Source organism: Saccopteryx bilineata, chromosome 2, assembly GCF_036850765.1.
Source record: "Saccopteryx bilineata isolate mSacBil1 chromosome 2, mSacBil1_pri_phased_curated, whole genome shotgun sequence".
Taxonomy (NCBI): Eukaryota; Metazoa; Chordata; class Mammalia; order Chiroptera; family Emballonuridae; genus Saccopteryx; species Saccopteryx bilineata.
This window is the reverse complement of record NC_089491.1, coordinates 78,775,663-78,795,603: the sequence shown is the minus strand read 5'-3', so window position 1 is coordinate 78,795,603 and position 19,941 is coordinate 78,775,663. Positions and strand designations below refer to the sequence as shown.

Sequence of the window (19,941 nt, the reverse complement as noted above, 5' to 3'; positions counted from 1 at the left end):
GCACTGGGCCATTCCCTTTCATTGGATTCTCACAAAGGTGGGAGAGTGAATAGGCAGGGGAAAATTGCTTCTTGCAGCGGTGGGTGAGGGAACAGGGGAAAATCGCCCACAGGGAAAGTACCCATAGCCTGATACAGGCTACGCACCCAAAAGTAGCCTTCTGCCATGTGCATATATCAGTAATTAAGCAAAGTGACTGCAGCTGAAAACAAGAAAGCAAGTGCAACTACAGTCTTTTTCTCTATAGATGTTTCGAGTGATTTTATATGCTATAGTCAAAACCTGGTGTTTTAGAGAGGGTTCTTCAGAGAAACAGCCAACAGAATGTGTGTGTTGATGGAAAAACGCTGTGATGCTTATATAATCTACATATGACAAAGTTTCCTAAAACTATATGCCCCCCCAAAGCGAATGCAAATAATTGTGAAATTCATATATGCCATATATTTCAGTTAACAATATTGGACCAATGTCAGTTTCCTGATTTTAAAAATTTACTGTTTTCTCACTGTTGAATATAATGTGAGATGTGGATCTGTCATATGTGGCCTATATTAAGTTGAGGTATATTCCCTCTATTTCCATTTTGCTGAGAGTTTTTGTTATAAGTGGGTGCTGAATTTTGTCAAATGCTTCTTCTACATGTTTATATGATCATTTTTATTCCCTCCTTTTATTTATGTGGTGTACCACATTAATTGATTTGCAGATATCAAACCACCCTTGCATCCAAATTCCACTTGATAATGGTGTGTGATCTTTTTAATGTATTCAATTTGTTACTTTTTTGTTGACAGTTTTTGCATCTATGTTCATCAAGGATATTGGCCTTTATTTTTCTTTCTTTGTAGTGTCTTTATCTGTTTCTGGGTCCAGGGTAATGCTAGCCTCATAAAATGAGCTTGAGGGTCTTCACTGCTCTTGAACTTTTCTGGAATAGTTTGAGGAGGGTGGGTATTAGTTTTTTTAAGCATAGTTATAGTGTCACTGCATATACCTATAAGCATAGGTATAAGCACTATGCTTTGCCATCTACCTCAATAGCAAAATAATCCACATTCCACTATGCCTTAAAAGTGTGAAATCTGACAATCTGACATCTATTTTTCTCTTTTCTCATTTTGGCATGAAAGGTATACACTTTTATTTTAAAAAGTAGCAGTATGGTGGTATTTGTGGCATTTGAAATGATGTCAAGTATAACTGTGTCACTGTGATTTGCAGTGTGTCAAGCAGTAGTGAAAAATGATGAGTGCACTATGCACGGTCTCTGCCACAACTGCTCACCTCCACTAATGTAATGTGAAAGCAGCCATAACAATACATAAATAAATGAGCAGTAATGTGTTCCAATAAAGCTTTATTGATGAACACTAAAGTTAATTTCATGTAATTTTCATATGCTACAAAACATTATTCGCCTTTAAAAAACCCCATGATAATATAAAAACCATTCTTAGCTTGTAGGCCACACAAAATCAGGTGGCAGGCCAGATATGTCTCTGCCTTAAACTCACAGGACCTATTCTTAGGGTAGGGAATAACAAGAAAATAAGTTAACAGATAAAATAGATAATGTGTTATAAAGTAAATTAAATAGAAAGGTGACCAGGGAATATGTCTCTAAAGGAATGTGTAAGATGAACCTGAATGGTGAGAAGGAGCCAGTCATGAGAAAAGTTGAGTACAGACTATTCTAGAAGGAGAGAATAGCAAGGGTATAGAATGAAGGCAGGCACAAGTGTGGTGAACCAAATAAACCAAACAGGTGTGGCAGGAACATAGTACAAAGGTGAAATAAGGTGTGGGGATGTTTAAGAGTCTAAATAAGGATGACATTGTTAAGACTTTAACTCTAATTAGTTAACTGCAGTGGGATCCTAGCCTAACTTTATACAATGGGTTTGTGGCCCCTTGCTAATTTATATAAACACACAAAGAATTATGAATTTTAAAAAAAGAGAGAGAGAGATAAAAAGAAAGTATTTTTATTTTTGCCAAATAGTTTTAGGAAAATACAGAATCTCATATATAATCCTGAATATTGAGAACAAATATAATTGGACCACACTAGTTATTTCATTAAATGCCTATCCTTAAGTTATGCTGCTTCATTTTATATTTGCTAACAATACAAATTTTTTTGCCCATTGGATTATATAAGGCCATTTATAGCAGTTTTATGTAAAAAGTCTAGTTTCTTTATAAAACTTAAAAGATTAAATCCTCAGTTTACTTTTTTTCTTTTTATCTTCAGATCCATTTGTGTGTGTCAAGCTTGTTCTAATTTCTTTTAATGTATTGGAAGGAAAATCATTTTTAAGTTTGCATTGATTTGTGGCAATATTTATATTCAACAATCAAATGCTACACTATTTCCTTTTGAATGGTGATGAACTTAATTACTTCACCTGTTCAGCAATCAATTAGTTTCAGAGACTTCTTATTTTGCTATTGAACCTGAATATTGATACCTGGAGCAGATACTGTATCAAGACTGCATGCATGTTTTCCAATCACACCACATACAAAGTTTTCACACTTGAAAAATGTTCTCTATTGTAATATCATCTAATACCTTTCATAATTGTGAAATACACTTCAACTAGTTTCTTTTTTTCATTTATTTTCTCCAGTACTGCTGATAGTAAATATGAGGCAAAAGGAAGCTGTAAGAGAAACACAGAAAAAAAAAGATTATCAAAACACTATACTTTCTTCAGTTAAAAAAATATACTAAATATCATTAAACCATTAGAACCCAACTGTCTGCAACTTTGCACCCATAATGGTACCCTACTGGGTCTCTTTTCAACTGATCTTGCTGGTTAGTGTGGGTAATTTTGTCTTTTATAATAAAAATGATAAAAGAGAAGAAGTAAAATGAAAAAAGATAAACGCCTTATTGAACAATTCATGGTTTACTGACCATGTTAATGATGTAATCTGCAATACAAGCAGCTCAGCCATTTATCTTCCGTCAGCTGATCAATAGCAGGTTACAGTCATCTCTAGGGCCCACAGGCCCACAGAGGTGGTACTGCATCCTCATCACTCATGAAAGAATGAGAGAGAACTATCAATACACTTGTCTGTGTTAGAGCCGAACATCTTGAGTTGTAAGGTAAAATTTCAGAGGAAAAAAAATGGCAAAAGTATACATATTGATTAAGTTGTTATATAAAAGTTTGTTTGGCATATCAAAGTGTAATACACATGTTGCAAACTGCTGAGTTTATGAAATGTAGGGTATATTTTTAAATTTCATAATTTATATAACTTTTCTAGTAAAGTTTTATTGTTCCCCCTGCTTCACCGGGTTGCCTGAAGAACGCAACTCATACAATTTGAAGTATTCCCCAAGTACCCCCATAGCCCTATCAACTTCCTTTTATCCTTCTTTCTAGCTATCTAGTCTCATATAATAAGAGGTTTATAATAATTAAGAAGTTTATTAAGTCATTTCTTAGAGTTGTCCTTTTGATTAACCAGGGGAAGGCTACTTCTGTTTTTCTGAATATGTTCATGAGAACGCTCAGCATGCCCATACTCCTTCCCACAGAGAGCAGAAGTAGAATCAGGTGCTTTTTTGTGCTAGGATGACCACCATCTATCACTGGTCAGCACTGACCAAAGACGACTTCTGAATATGTTGCTTAGCTGGGCTCAACTAAGGTGATTACAATTAGCTAAACCAACCAGAATCAGTCTTTTCCAAATTTGAACTAGAGAATAAAGAAAAGATTGGCCAGTAGCAACGAAAACAGTACAGGCAGGCACAAAATAAAAACAGATCAGGTAGGCCATGAAGAGGAAATAGAGACCAAAGCTGGTCCACAAAATTGCCTCAGATCCTAAATAACTTTCTAGCTTAACTTCCTCTTTATCTTTATAATAAATTGCCTTGTCCTTAAGGAAGTCTGAGTCTATGTCAGGACAGACTACATCTATAGTCCATATCAGGAGCTTTACACATTTGTCTTACTGGAAACTTACTGCTACAGAAAGCATAAGATACCAAAATATCACATATGTTCAGTTTTAAGGTATAGTGAAATATAAGAGACACACATTGATTTTCACAAAACAGTTTTTCCTTGAAAAAAAACCCTACCACTTGAATATACCCATACTGCACACACATTCCAATTTCAGAAACGTGAAAATATGGGAAAAATGCATCTTAGAATCAATAAAAAGAATATAGATTGAGTAGATTTACAACTGAAACTATACTTAAAATATAACATATCTTGGAAAGTGCTTTAAAAATTCACATGTTCTATTTATTTGTTTGCCACAATTTTTTTAAAGTGCAAAATGTTTTAAAATCAATAAGAAGACCTGAAGTTTGTACTACTTTGGAGTCCAGATTAAGTGTAAGTTTATTTCATATAGTCAGTTTAGAGTCAATTAAATTCTCTCTATATGATTCTGGACGGGCTAAGGCTCCTCAGAACTCAGATATAAAAAACACAAACATTTTTATGCTGATAGAATTTTAGAGTTGGATTAAGTGGCAACCTGACGGGCCAGTAACCAAGATTCTTTCTCACTTGCCCTATCAAACATATTTTAAATAACAAATCCAACAATTATGTGTCACTGGTTTCATTTCAGATGGCATGTGCCAGGGACTACGAAGTCCAGAAAGCCTGCCTAATTCTTTCTCTTGCATCAAAAAGGAGAAGCAATACCCGGATTATGACAGTGCAGTTACTCAAACTTGAATTCTTTAGCATAAGAAGAAAAATAAAAAAGTGCAGAGTTAATATAATACTAAGTGAGATTCTTAGTATAAAAATTCAACTAGGACATCAGAACAAGAATTGAGAATTTTGCTTGTCTACACTGTAGTCTTTTTTTTTTTTTTTAAGTGAGAGGAGGGGAGATAGACAGAGTCTTGTATGCACTCAACCAGGATCCACCAGGCAACCCATCTCTGGGGCTGATGTTCAAATCCACTGATCTATCCTGAGCACCTAAGGCCCACACTAGGACCAAAGAGCTATCCCCAGCACCTGGGATAGCCGGGTGATGCTCTCATCAATCAAGACACTGGCTGTGAGAGGAGAAGAGAGAGAAAAGAGGGAAAGGAAGGGGAAGAGAAGCAGATGGTTGTTTCTCATGTGTGCCCTGACTGGGGATCAAACCCGGGACTTCTGCACACTGAGCCAATGCTCTATCCACTGAGCTAAGTGGCCAGGGCCTACACTGTAGTCTTAAAGTGGGTCTTCCTAGTCATTCTGGCTGCCCCTGTGGTAAATGTGATTTCTATTGCTGGAGGTATTTCCCCTGACTTCACATACATTCAGTTTCTCTTTCATGAAAATAGGTGTCTGTTTGCCTTTAGGAACCAGTAAGCCACTGACAATCTCAAATTTTTCACTTATACTTACAAATTGTGGCTTCATTTAGAAGTGTTTCTATATAAAGGTAAGATATGAATGATGGTTGTAGATGTTTGAGAGCCACCTGGGAAATATAACAAAGCCTAAAAACCATGACTGCAAAACATATAGTTATATAACTTAGAGCATCAGCACTAACTGGAATGTACTCTTAGTATAAAATTAAAAATTTTTGTTTTGAAAAAAAAAGAAATTATGGTAACTTTTTAAATTTATAGGACAAGATTAAGATTTTAACCATTATCATTCTTGTTTTTGGTTTAAAAATTATTACCAAAAGATACTGCTCTAATAATACAAATGGACTTTAATCTATCTTGAGTCATACTAAAAGTGAAGATATTAAATTTTATGTATTATACCTGCTTTTACAAAAAATATGATTCATTCATTGAGACTTTGAGACTTAAGAAAAATCAATGTAATTTGACTATTAAAAAGTGAATGGTGCAAAATTTAGTATAAATAAATACTTATAAATATATAACCTAAATATTATGTATTTATATATGTATATTTAAAAGAATAGGATATACTCTATTATAATTAAAATATTGAAGTTCTTAAAATAACCAAGAATGCTATAAGAAGGAACAATGTCTTTATAATTTAATTTTGGCCCTGAATTTTGAGGTAAGTTTCCTGAATGTTGTTTATATTTCTGGCATACATCAGAGTTCTGCTGATACAGGCTCACAGAAAAGGCAGTATTTGCTATTCTCACTCTTCAGTAAAGGCTACAATTTGTTTTCACCTTCATTTTTGTTCCCAATTTTTATAGTGGTAAAATACACATAATATAAAAGTTACCTTTTAACCACATGTCTTTTTTTTTTCTTAGTGAGAGAAAGACAAAGAGAGAAACGGAGACAGACAGGAAGATAGAGAGATGAAAAGCATCAACTCAGAGTTGTGGCACCTTAGTTGTTCATTGATTGCTTTCTCATATGTGCCTTGACTGGGAGCTCCAGACAAGCCAGTGACCCATGCTCAATCCAGGGACCTTTGAGCTTCAAGCCAGTGACCTTTGGGCTCAAGCCAATGACAATGGGGTCATGTCTATGATCCCACATTCAAGCTGGCAACCCCATGCTCAAACTGGTGAGTTTCTGCTCAAGCTGGTGACCTTGGGGTTTCAAACCTGGGTCCTCAGCATCCCAGGTTGGCATTCTATCCACTGTGCCACTGCTTTGTCAGGCCAAATATGTCTTTTTTCTGGAAACATAAAAATAGTCTTAAAATTATTAAATTGAAAAAAAAAAATCCCAGCAAGACTCTGAATGGAGAATTCATTTTGCAATTTCAGCTAGATGTGAGAAATCTGTGTGGGTGGACTGACTGAGCATGTAGGTTTATGTGCTAAACAGGGTGACTGTGAGAGTGTGCCTGTGTGTATGTGTTAAAAGTGCAACACAGAAAACAACAGAGTAAATATGATGAGAGTTGAAATGAGAAATTTTCAGTTAATCTTCAGACTGGAAGTTACTTTTTCTTACAAAATCCATAAAGATTGATAAAACCCTTGTCATTGCCATATTGCAAAGCATTTTATATAAGGTAAACATATTTTGCAGAGAGGGCACCAACGAAAGAGCCATTTTATTTATTTTTCAATTTATTGGGTTGACAGATCACCAGACTACACAGGTTTCAAATGTACTCCTCAACATAACACCACTGACATACACATTGCATCATGCCCACGCCCCCACCCCAAGCAAAGTCTCTTTCTGCCTCCATTTCTCCCTCCTTTGCCTTCTTCCCCCTTCCTTCACCCCCATTTCCCTTTGGCTATTGCCATTATTGTCTGTATCCATGTGTTATACATATATGTTTTTGGCTAATCCCTTCAAATACTTTGATCTAGTCCCCTCTTCCCCCTTCCCTCTGACAGCTGTTGATCTGCTCTGTGTGTCCATGTCTGTTTTCACACAGTTTATTGTGTTAGAGACAATATATAAGTGAGATAATATGGTACTTGTCTTTCTCTGCCTGACTTATTTCACTTAGCACAATAGTCTCCAGGACCATCCATACAGTTGCGAAAGTTAAGATTTCCTTCTTATTTTATGGCAACATAGTATTCCATTGCATCAGCGTTAGCAAGATCTGATGCAACTAATAGGAACAGGGATATTCAAAGCTAAAGAAAACCACAAGTCTACATTTGAAATTCTCAACTTAAGGTAGAAAGACAGAATTTTTATATTGTCCCAGTACAAGAAACTGTACCAGGACAAAGTGGCCTAAAACTGGACTGAACAAAATCCAGAAAAGGATTAGTAAGTAATAGAGAATAAGGCAACAACAAAACAAGATCAAGACATTCTGTAGCCATTCCTGGCTCAGGGTTTTTATACAAGTCCTAGTAAAGAACCATATTGTGGTTATAAATGTATATTATTTGTTTTATACAAGTATACATAATTTAATATGTATGTTTTTTTATTTAATATGTATACTTCTGTTAATTATTTAGTAATTTTCACAAATTATATATTTTAGGCATTTGCTTATTATCTTCCATCCCAGGCACATAAGCTCCTTGATGGCAGTGATCTTTGTCTCTCTCGTTCACTGCTGTGCACCCAGACCGGAACAACACCTGACACGTAGTACACACTCAGTAAATGTTTTGTTAATAGTTTCCAGATAATCAATTAAGCTTTATCTCTACTCATTTTTTTCATTGCCCTTACAAATTCCCAAGTACAAAGTATTGTTTCAGGTATTATCAAGGCCTGGAATATATAAATGACCTTTATAATCACTTTAATTTTGAGGATCAAAATAACAATAAACAGTGTCTCTTAGAAAGCAGAGTATAAATAACTGACTCTTTATTTCGATAATTAGGAGGTAGTATCACAATTACAGTGAAATAAAGGGACATCTCCTTATGTGTCAACTAAAATAAAATAAAATAACTTATTTATTTATAGCTATGTTCAGGAGACTGAAATTCAAAATCAAATGCAATTAAGACTATGTTTTTTAATGCTGGGGACATAGTGTATGTGATATTAAGAATTATCAATTTTACTTTTTAAAAAATTTTATTTTTTCAATTACATTTGAATTCAACATTTTGTATTGGTTTCAGGTTATAGCATAATGGTTAGACAATCATATACCTTATAAAGTGTTCCCCCTGACATTTCAGGTGCCCACCTGGCATTATACATAGCTATTAGAATGTTATTGACTATATTCTCTATGCTGTACTTTACATCTCCTTAACTTGTTTATAACTGCCAATGAGTACTTCTAATTTTTTCACCTTTTTCACCCAGCCACACAACTATCCTTCCCTCTGGCATCCTTCCTTCTGTTCTGTGTATTTTTATAAGTCTATTTCTATTTTGCTTGTTCATTTATTTTGTTCTTTACACTCCACATATAAGTAAAATCATATGGTATTTGTCCTATTCTGATTGACTTATTTCACTTAGGATATCTTGTAGGTCCATCCATGCTGTCCCAAACAGTAACATTTCATTCATTTTTTTTGTGTGTGACAGAGACAGAGAGAGACACACACAGAGGGACAAAGAGGGACCAACAGACAGGAAGACAGAGATGAGAAGCATCAATTCCTTGTTGTGGCACCTTAGTTTAGTTGTTCACTGATTGCTTTCTCATATGTGCCTTGACCAGGGGGCTACAGCAGAACAAGTGACCCCTTGCTCAAGCCAGAGACCTTGGGTTCAAGCTGGTGAGCTGTGCTTAAACTAGATGAGCCCGCGCTCAAGCCAGCAACCTTGGGATTTCAAACCTTTGTCTTCTGCATCCCAGTCTGGCCACCGCCTGGTCAGGCTCATTCATTTTTTTTTTTTAAAGATTTTATTTATTCATTATAAAGAGGGGAGAAAGAGAGAGAGAGAGAGAGAGAGAGAGAGAGAGAGAGAGAGAGAGAGAGAGAAGGGGGGAGGAGCAGGAAGCATCAACTCCCATATGTGCCTTGACCAGGCAAGCCCAGGGTTTTGAACCGGCAACCTCAGTGTTTCCAGGTTGACACTTTATCCACTGAGCCACCACAGGTCAGGCCCAGGCTCATTCATTTTTAATGCTGATTAATATTCCTTTGTATATATGTACCACCACGTTTTTATCCACTCATTTATTGATAAGCACATAGATTGCTTCCATATCTTGGCTATTGTAAATAATGCTGCAATGAACACAGAGGTGCATATATTCTTTTGAATTAATGTTTTGGGCTTCTTTGAAAATGTATCCAGAAGTGGAATTGCTGGGTCCTTAAGGCAGTTCCATTATTAATTTTTTTCTGCAATGTATGCTCCCATTCCACAGTATATGCTTCTATTTATTTGTTTCTTCTCCAGTTTCTTCCTTCAATGTCTTATAATTTTCCACATACAGGTCTTTTATCTCCTTGGTTAAATTTATTCCTAAGTATTTTATTTTATTTTTTGATGCAACTGTAAATGAGATTGTTTTCTTAGTTTCCCTTTCTGACAGTTCATTCCCACCACTCTGTATTCCCACCAACAATGCACAAGGGTTCCCTTTTCTCCACATCCTCACCAACACTTGTTGTTTGTTGACTTGATGTTGTTTATTGTTGTTTCTGACAGCTGTGAAGTAATACATACTTCATTGTGGTTTTAATTTGCATTTCTCTGATGATTAGTGACGTTGAGCATCTTTTCATATATCTATAAATATTTACCATCTGTATGTTCTTTTTGGAGAAGTGTCTATTCAGATCCTCTGCTCACTTTTTAACTAGTTTATTTTTTTATTTTTTGGTGTTGTCTGAGTTCTTCATAAACTTGAAAGTTAACACTTTATCAGATGTATCAACAAATATCTTTGATATTCAGTAGGTTTTCCTTTGTTTTGTTGATATTTTTTTGCTGTGCAAAATTTCTTAGTTTGAAGTAGTCACATTTGCTTATTTTTTCTTTTGTTTCCCTTGCCTGGGGAAATACATCAGAAAAATATTGCTAAGAGAAATGGCAGTAATATCAGAGCTTTTACTGCCAATGTTTTCTTTTCTTTTTTTTTAATATCTATTTTTATTTTTCCGAAGTGAGAAGCAAGGGGCGGCAGACAGACAGACTCTCCCGCATGCGCCCGACCAGGATCCACCTGGCATGCCCACCAGGGAGTAATGCTCTCCATCTGGAGTGCTGCTCCATTGCAAAGGAGCCATTCTAGTGCCTGAGACGGAGGCCGTGGAGCCACCTTCAGTGCCCAGGCCAACTTTGCTCCCATGAAGTCTTGGCTGCAGGAGGGGAAGAGAGAGATAGAAAGAAAGGAGAGGGGGAAGGGTGGAGAAGCAGATGGGCACTTTTCCTTTGTGCCCTGGCCGGGAATTGAACCCAGGACTTTCACACGCTGAGCCGATGCTCTACCACTGAGCCAAACTGCCAGGACTTTTTATATTGGAGTTTTTATAGATTTGAGCCTTACATTTCAATCTTTAATCCATTTTGAGTTTATTCTTATATATGGTGTAAGATGGTGGTCCAGTTTCATTTTTTTGCATGTATCTGTTCAATTTTCCCAACACCATTTATTGAATAAACTGTCTTTACCCCAATGTATGTTCTTGCCTCCTTGTCAAATATTAATTGACTATAAAGATGTAGATTTATTTCTGGGCTCTCTATTCTTTTTCATGTACCTATATGTCTGTTTTTCTGCCAGGACCATTCTGCTTTGATTAGCATAGACTTGTAGTATTGTTTGATATCAGGTAATATGATGCCTCCAACTTCCTTCTTCTTTCTCAAGATTGCTTTCACTACTCAGGGTCTTTTGTGTTTACATACAAATTTTGGATTATTTGTTCTAGTTTTGTGGGAACCTCATTAGTATTTTGATAGAAATTGCATAAATCTATAGATTGCTTTGGGTAGTATAGACATTTTAATGGTGTTAATTCTTCCTATCCCTGAGCACAGTATATGCTTCCATTTATTTGTCTCTTCTCCAGTTTCTTCCTTCAATGTCTTATAATATTCCACATACAGGTCTTTTATCTCCTTGGTTAAATTTATTCCTAGGTATTTTTATTTTATTTTTTGATGCAACTGTAAATGAGATTGTTTTCTTAGTTTCCCTTTCTGACAGTTCATTACTGGAGTATAAAAATGCAACATATTTCTGAATATTTATTTTGTACCTTGCTACTTTATGAATAAACTTATCACTTACTGTAGCTTTTTGGTGGAACCTTTAAGGTTCTCTATATGTACTATCATGTGACCTGCAAATAATGAGAATTTTACCTCTTCCTTTCCAATCTGGATACTTTTTTTATTTCTTCTTTTTGTCTGATTGCTGTGGCTAAGACTTCCAGTACTATATTAAATAAGAGTGGTGAAAGTGAACATCCTGTCTTGTTCCTGATCTTAAGGGAAACACTTTTAGTTTTTCCCTGTTGAATATGATGTGAGTTGCAGGTTTGTAATATGCGGGCTATATTAAATTGAGGTATGTTCTCTCTATTTCCACTTTGCTAAGAGTTTTTGTCATAAGTGGGTGCTGGATTTTGTCAAATGTTTCTTCTAGATATGTTTATATGATCATTTTTACTCCCTCATTTTGTTTATGTGGTGTACCACATTAATAGAATAGAATAAGATTTTTTATTATAACCATCTTACTGCCTATTAAGTATATATCTCATTTTGGTTTTTGGTTTGCATTTTCCTACTGGCTAACAATGGTGAATATCCTTTCAAGTGCTTACTGGCTATTTGCATATCTTCTTTTAAAATGTCAATTCAAATTAGTTTCTTCTTGTTTTGTTGAGTTGTAAGAGTGTGAAATGTGTTCTTAAATAGTTCAATTTCACTAAGATAAGCCATACAGAAGACAGGGGTGAACTAATGACAAATCATGAGTCCTTGAATATTGTTAATGAAACACACCTACTAAATTTTCTATGGCTTCAATTATTGATGTCTCCTTCCTTCCAAATCTGACCTACATCTTTTAATCCCTAACACTTAAAGATATCATCTTCTTTCTCATCATATAGGATATTAAACATAACCATCTTAGGTTTCTGCTTTCTGACCCATTCATCTAATCTCACTACTGCTATTGAGTCCATCGCTATAATGAGGATCACATCTAACTTACCCTTTCTCTTCCTATGGCTAGGACATTCTTTCTTACTCAGAAACTTTTATAGTTCTGTACTGGCCCACTTTTCCTAAGTCTTTTTTCCCCTCTAATTCACTAATCTAAAAAAAAAAGAAAGCCTCATTTTGGATCCTCCCATCTTAGTATAATCATTAATTTCTTTTTGTCCTCTGCCAAATGGTAAGTTTAAAAAAAACCTATTAATGTTTTTTGGGAGGTGGATACACACTACAGTATATAGAGATGTGTTGTAGAATTAGGTACCTGAAACCTGTATAATTATGTTAACCAGTATCACCCCAATAAAATCAAATTAAAAAATTAAAAAATATATAATGTAAAAAAAATTAATACAAAAAACATGTTCAAAGAAATTATAAGGCAGCTATGGCATAACAAATGAAGGATATTAGAAATATGTTTTTCAGTGTGATTCTTGTTACTAGAAATCTGTGGGGATAAAGGGCAGTTATAGGTAAAAATCAAATACATAAAAGTACCAGTTGCATCAGAAGACTTGAAATAATGAATGCATATATTTGCATTCTATATTAAATATAGGTAAGTTAAGGTTTTAGACCTTTTAGTTTTCATGCACTTCTGGCTAATGGTAGCAGTAGGTATTATATTATTGTGTAGTCCCATATTGCCACAGGGCAGAACAGCTTTTTATTTGGTGGTTAATATTTTATAAATATAAATTTTCAACAAACAAACGCAGAGAAAAGTTAATGGGACACAATTTTGTGGCCTAATCCTTACACAACAAATAAAACCACAACACCAGATTAACTCCTATAATCTCCGAATTCTATCATATAAAGCAGCAATTTTCAACCTTTTCCATCACATATTACATATAAACTAATTACTAAAATTCTGCCACACACCAAAAAAAATTAGCCCTGGCTCATTGGCTTAGTGGTAAAGTGTCGGCCCAGCATATGGATGTCCTGTGTTTGCTTCCCAGTCAGGGCAAACAAAAGAAGCACCCATCTGCCTCTTCACCTCTTCTCCCTCTTGCTTCTCTTTCTCCCTCTTCCCCTCATGCAGCCATGGCTAGATTGGAGTGAGCCTACCCCAGGCACTGAGGATGGCTCCGTGGCCCCTGCCTCAGGTGCTAGAAAGAGCTCAGTTACTGAACAACAGACAAATGCCCCAGATGGGCAGAGCATTGCTCCCTAGTGGGCTTGCCAGGTGGATCCCAGTTGGGGTGCATGTGGGAGTCTGTCTCTGCCTCCCCTCCTCTCACTGAATAAAAAAAAATAAAAATATTATATTTTTGCCAATCTGACAAAAAATAGTTATAATTTTAATTGGTTTACCAAAAAAATAAGTAAATAATAGTAATTACCTACTCTTTTTGCTCCAAAGTGATTTTTTAAAAAATCAGGTGTCTATACTTATATATGTGGACTTTTGGTACAAAGCATTAACCAATCAGATGCAACTTTATTATGCAATGTAACCAATAAGATGCAACTCTATTATATGATCTATATATTTATTGTTTTAGATAGGGCATTCACATGCATGCCTATTGTTGGCTGATGTCATTTTTTTTAAATTTGAAAATCTAAGGGAGAAGAAGTCAGTGCCCTGACTAAATAGACAGGTATTGCATGTTTTAAAAATTCTTGCAGCACACCAGTTGAAAATCGCTAACATAAAGCAACCAACACAGAGAGAGGATATAAAAGGAAAGATTTCCTAAAATTTTATCTTCAAAATATTTTAATAATCAAATATCAACACTGAATTATTTAGTATTTGTTATAAGGAATGTGCACAATTATGCCACAGCTTAAAGCTCATGTCACCTTAGAAATACAATATGCCATAAACAAAGTAAAATGTATGAATGAACATATTTACACTTAGCCCACACAATCTTGTGAGCAAGACTGAGACTCTAAAAAAATACAGCTGGACAAAGAAAATCTTTTCTAAATTTCAGGACAAATATAATTGCTGGAATTGAAAGAGAAGAAAAGTAGGTTAGAGAAAAGAGATGTTTTCTATTTTATAGATTTTTCTCTTGGGCATAATTAGTATAAAGTGACATTCAAGTGCAACCAATAATGCTTCTATTTTTTTCTCACAAAATTCAAAAACATCAGCAAAACCACCTATGCCAGTAATAAAAAATAAAAAGTCTTTGACTTTTTAAATGTTATCATACTGTCACAGTGGAATAAAATTAGCTTGAAAAATGATCTAAAGGCACATGCTGCAGTTCATTACATATAACAGCAGCAGCAGCAGCAGTTTCCCAGTGTTCATAAAGGCTGCTCAATTAAATTTACCTCCAGTCAATAATTAGGAGCCCACAAATAAACCTGGGCAATTAAATCAATACTGCCAGGCAATTATATTTCAGAGTCCAGGCTCAGTGGCACAAAAAGGCACTATATCAAACTACAGTATTAAGCAGTCTAATGCCATTTTCAACAGGGTTTTTTTTTTTTTTACACTAACTGGCCAGAATAAGCATACATCCAGGTCATATAGTATGTGTGTGTACGTCTACATATGGTGGTCAGAAAAAAACCAGGCCTGGTGTCAATACAGCTATTATAAAATGTAATAAAGATTTATACATATGGATTTGTTATTTTTAAGTTCATAGCTGACGATAAAATTTCCATATTGAAGGGTCAGTTTAACAAGTTGAACATTAAAAAATTCATTCAAAAGTTTACTTTTATTATTTTCAGCTGAAAAAAACCCCCATAAGAATTGTTACTAAACTCCTTTGATCTGCCAGGCACTGGGCTGGGTGCTAGGGCTGGGGCTGGGATGCAAGATGACCCAGAAATGGCATTTCTTCTCAAAAGCCAGTTGTCACTGCAGAAAGCTGGGCTTAGTGCCTGCATGTCTGCACTTAAACAACTTTAAGAAAAAGTTGGCCAATTATCTTCTATTACTACTGAAGTGATTCTGGATATGGTTTTAAAATATATAAAACTGATACTAAAAATATGAATAGTTCATTTGTTATTTACTTATCCTTGGCTTTTTCAAAAGCATAGCTACTTCTATTTGTTAAGATAAATATAAAATAATTTTCATTCAATATCAGCTTTTATATTTAATTTTCATACAGAAATATTTACAACTTCCTAAAACTCCTAGGGCAATAATAATATTTTTGCTATTTTAAGAAATATGTGTTAGCTGTTTTTATTACAGTTCACTTTTAAAATAAACAATTAGGTTGAAGAAAACAACTATAATGAAAAAGTTTTAGAATACATTACATGCTGTCAGTGATGTCAAAACAAAAGCTGGCTATGACTAGAAAAGCAGGGCTCTCACCTGCCAATAAACTGTCCTTGATCACTTACAAGAGGGGCACATCCCAGCAGACTATATATGTATTAAAAAAATACTTGAAAGGGAAGAAAAAGTATCACACAGGTCACAGCAGCAGTCTCAATAGACCCCTCAGGGACTTCCACTCGTCTTGGCCTTGTCATCCTCTATGCAGCTTTCCACTCGGCCCAGAAAATGTCGATAGGAAAATGTTTGAGGGGCCTCTGGTGGAAATTTTTTCATTCTTTCTGCATTGACAGGATGCCAAATCAATATTTACTTCCCACTAACAAGCTGCTCGAGGTCTCAGTAGAAAATATTGTAGAGAATGCGGGAAGACACAGTAATAAACAGCTGTCTGGCTGTGAGGAAAACATGAATTGACTGGAAACAGGTCCATAGTAAAAGGTCACTGAAACCCATGAACTCCTCAGGTGTCCATATCAACTACTAACTTTAAAGACACATAATAAAGAATCTCTTTTCCTAAGAGGGCTGAGAGAATGGATCCTGTTCAGTCTAGCAAGCATAGAGGTTGACTCAGTAATTTAATTAATGCATTTGCTAAGACTCATGTTGGCTCTTTCCCAAGGCATCTGCTTCATCTGTTAAGTCCAGAAGTACAAATAGAGGGTTAACTTTCCAGTCTACCTATTGGAATACTTCTATAACTGACACAAGTAAATGTGTAAGTGCTTACAAAAAGTTAGGCTTCTAGTAAAAATGTAAGGCTTGGAATTTTTAGCTAGAAGTTTCCATAGATGAAGTAGAAAATAAAATACCTGTCCTTCAAGAAGTTTCTGAATATACAACAGCCATTCCCTGTCATTTTCAGCATCTATCTTTGTCCTTTTGAGTTCCTAAAGGAGGAAAGTAAAAGCAATGGTGTTAACTGCACTTAAATAAAGTTGATTATATACTATTGGATATTGAATAAATCTGAAGAGATATTGGTAAATTTAGTAAATATAGCAAGGTCCTTCTCAGAACAGTGTGTTTCCACTAGAGTCCTTTTTCTTCTCAGAGGACTTCCATTTAAGCTTGTATGATATGTGTAATGCAGTGCTATGTCTCTGGCCCCAGACTCCATCTGCCCAGGGGTAAGGGCACCACAACTGTCTGTCATTGACTCTTTAGGACTATAAAGAGATCCTTTTATAATTTGTCCAATCAAAGGGGATGCCATTTTCTAACTTGTAAGCCAAAAAGGGGAGTCTTTTGAGACCTTACAAAGCGGGGTCCTGTCTTCCAGGAAATGTATCTGTGTTTGTGTTCACATATGCACACACAGATACACATACACACATGAATTAACGTCTATAATAATTTACGGTTAACACCCTTGACAGATACTATTATTTCCTTATGTCTTATATTTGATACTACCTCTGATAATGCTCTGTACCTCAAAGTTCAGAATTCAGTAGAAAGTCATGGACATTGTGGATAGGTGCTGAAAAGAGAAAACAGTAATTCTCTATCCTATTCACCCACAGGATGAAAATAATCTCTGAAGGATTCCTCTGACCTCTTTTCTATGAATTCTCGGCTGTTTAAAAAAAATCTTTGCAATTTGTAGCTCTTTCTTATTTTGGAAGTTTTATGATAAGCTGACAGAGAACTACAGGATGTTTTTTTGTTTTGTTTTGTTTTTAAATATATTTTTCCAAAGTTAGAAGCAGGGAGGCAGTCAGATAGACTCCCACATGCGCCTGACCCGGATCCACCTGGCATGCCCCCAGGGGGTGATGCTCTGCCCATCTGGGGCGTTGCTCTGTTGCAACTGGAGCCATTCTAATGCCTGAGGCGGAGGCCATGGAGCCATCCTCAGCACCCGGGCCAACTTTGCTCCAATGGAGCCTTGGCTGCGGGAGAGGAAGAGAGAGACAGAGAGGAAGGAGAGGGGGAAGGATGGAGAAGAAGATGGGTGCTTCTCTTGTGTGCCCTGGCCAGGAATCGAACCCGGGACTTCCACAAGCCAGGCCATTGCTCTACCGCTGAGCCAAGCAACCAGGGCTATGGGATGTTCTTATACAAACATCTAAGTCTATCATTTTCTTACTCATTGAGCAAATATTTATTGGGAAGTTGCTGATGCCATCATCTCTTTAATCTTTCCAAACAATGACAAATTGAATGTTAATGTATTAAATTTCAGAGACCTAACAGTGGAATAGGATTGAGTATCCATCACCGGTTTCATGGAAGACTATGTACAGGATGATGTTCTGCTGTTTAGGAGCTAATAACTGTCAAAAATGCAGTGCCCTTCCCAGGAGGTACAGAGATGCTACTGAAGACCCACATACCTATATTCATATAAATCACTCAGACTGGAGTATTTTACCCAATTTAAAGGAATATTTTTCTTTAACTTGAAAAAAAATTGAATTTAACTAGGAAAGCCACTAGGTTTACTATTTTTAAATCTCACATAGGAGAAAAGAATTCTCAAATCAGTGGTGACCCAGCTTAATTAAATGTGTTCAAACTGGCTTAATTAAAAAGACTAGATTATAAGATATATGATAAATTAAATGAAAGAAAATAGACCAGACAGGAAAGGATAACTACTTTTATAACAAGCAGCTCTAAAGGTTGTGTGTACCAGTTATTTTTTTCCCACATTACACAGTTATATTTCTCTAAAGGTTTTTGAGTTGGCTAATACTCTTGATGTAGCTTTTGTGGTACATTAATAATTTCACCTTCATTAATATTATCATAAAGATAAAATTGTAAGGGTTCTAAAACAAATAAAGACATGTAATTAAATTCAATGTGCAAAAAGCCCTTTATTAATAAATATTTAAATGATCTTACCATTTCATCTTCTGTGTCCATTATTTCCTCTAGATCTGATTGTGAAATGTTCAGGATAGAAGCTGCCAAGGTCTGGGCTTTATGAGTTGAGGTTTTACGAGCATCCTTGTTTCTCTGCATTTTTTTAAGCTCTCTGATTTGTCGCCTTATTGTATGGATATCAACTTGTAACTCTTTGACCAAAGCCTGTAACATAACAGAAAGAATGTGGACTCATATGGAAATAATAAATGATGATAAAGCACTCATAACATAAAAATTTGAAGATACTAGCAAATCTTTTATTAGGATTATTCTCATTTTATGTATTTTGGAACATAATAGATTACTCTTTATTTATTGTCAGTATATAGAACATCTTTCTCCTCCAGAAATTTCCCTCATACCCCTTCCTAAACAATTCCTCCTACACACAGCAACTGCTATGATTTATATTATCTTATATTAATTTTGTATGTTCTAGATGTCATAATAAATGGAATATATAACATACTTTTTAGGTCTGACTTCTTTTGTTTCTTTTGTTTCTGATGTTTTAAAGATTCATTCATATTGTTTTGTGAATCTAAAATTTGTTCTTTTTCTTGAAGTTAAATACAATAATTTCACATATTTATACACATATATTTGAAACCAGCAATATACATATTTTTCCAAGATAATTTTATCTTTTTACTTCTTTGCCTTGTCTGCTAACTTGCTTTCAAATGCTCCTATGTTTCACCATCTTTTACCTAAATTCTCACATTTATTTCCACCTTAAACATGTGCTCTGAGGAGGATATTATTTCATTAATATTTTTAATTCATACTAAAGTATGCTTTATGACAACTTATCAGTGGCAAAACTTCTTTCCCTGCCATTTACTTTTTCTGTTTACTTCCCCTGCTTATACTCTAATAGACAGAGCGGGGCAAAAGCAGTTGTGAGTATGTCAAACATGGAGTTGATTTTTGTATTATTATTTATGAATTATTGTGTCATTTTCCATACCAACAACTGTAACACTACTTTTGCCCCCCCCATTTGTATAGTAACTGTGTTGCTTTTGTTCACGACTCACGACTCATTTTTGAAGGAGAGAAGTCTTCCCTAGATCACCCATATGAGGAGCATTATGTGGTATAGGGCCTGTGCTATGTTCCAAGCTGGTAAAATTTTACATATGAACTTAATTTTTTTTCTGATAAATTCTATTAGTGAGGTTATTTTTGTTAGAGTTTGTTTTTTAAAATGTAAGAAATCTCTTTTCCTGGCTGCTATGAAAAA

The 19,941-nt window shown here is 35.2% G+C and overlaps 1 protein-coding gene across 7 annotated transcripts in view; it reads right to left on the bottom strand.

Moving 5' to 3' along the window:
* Nucleotides 1-1,868: 1,868 nt before the first annotated feature.
* The window catches only part of CNTLN (centlein), a 363,805-nt gene continuing 345,732 nt past the window's right edge, over nucleotides 1,869-19,941 (bottom strand). For 6 of the 7 annotated variants that reach the window (XM_066257308.1, XM_066257311.1, XM_066257313.1 and 3 more), the window contains 3 exons: nucleotides 18,672-18,857; nucleotides 16,631-16,708; nucleotides 1,869-2,669 (listed from right to left, as the gene is read on the bottom strand). In XM_066257308.1, coding sequence (XP_066113405.1) covers nucleotides 2,568-2,669; nucleotides 16,631-16,708; nucleotides 18,672-18,857 — 366 coding nt within the window. In that variant the 3' untranslated portion in view covers nucleotides 1,869-2,567. The remainder of the gene's footprint in view (nucleotides 2,670-16,630; nucleotides 16,709-18,671; nucleotides 18,858-19,941) is intronic. The other variant, XM_066257310.1, reaches the window with a different exon arrangement.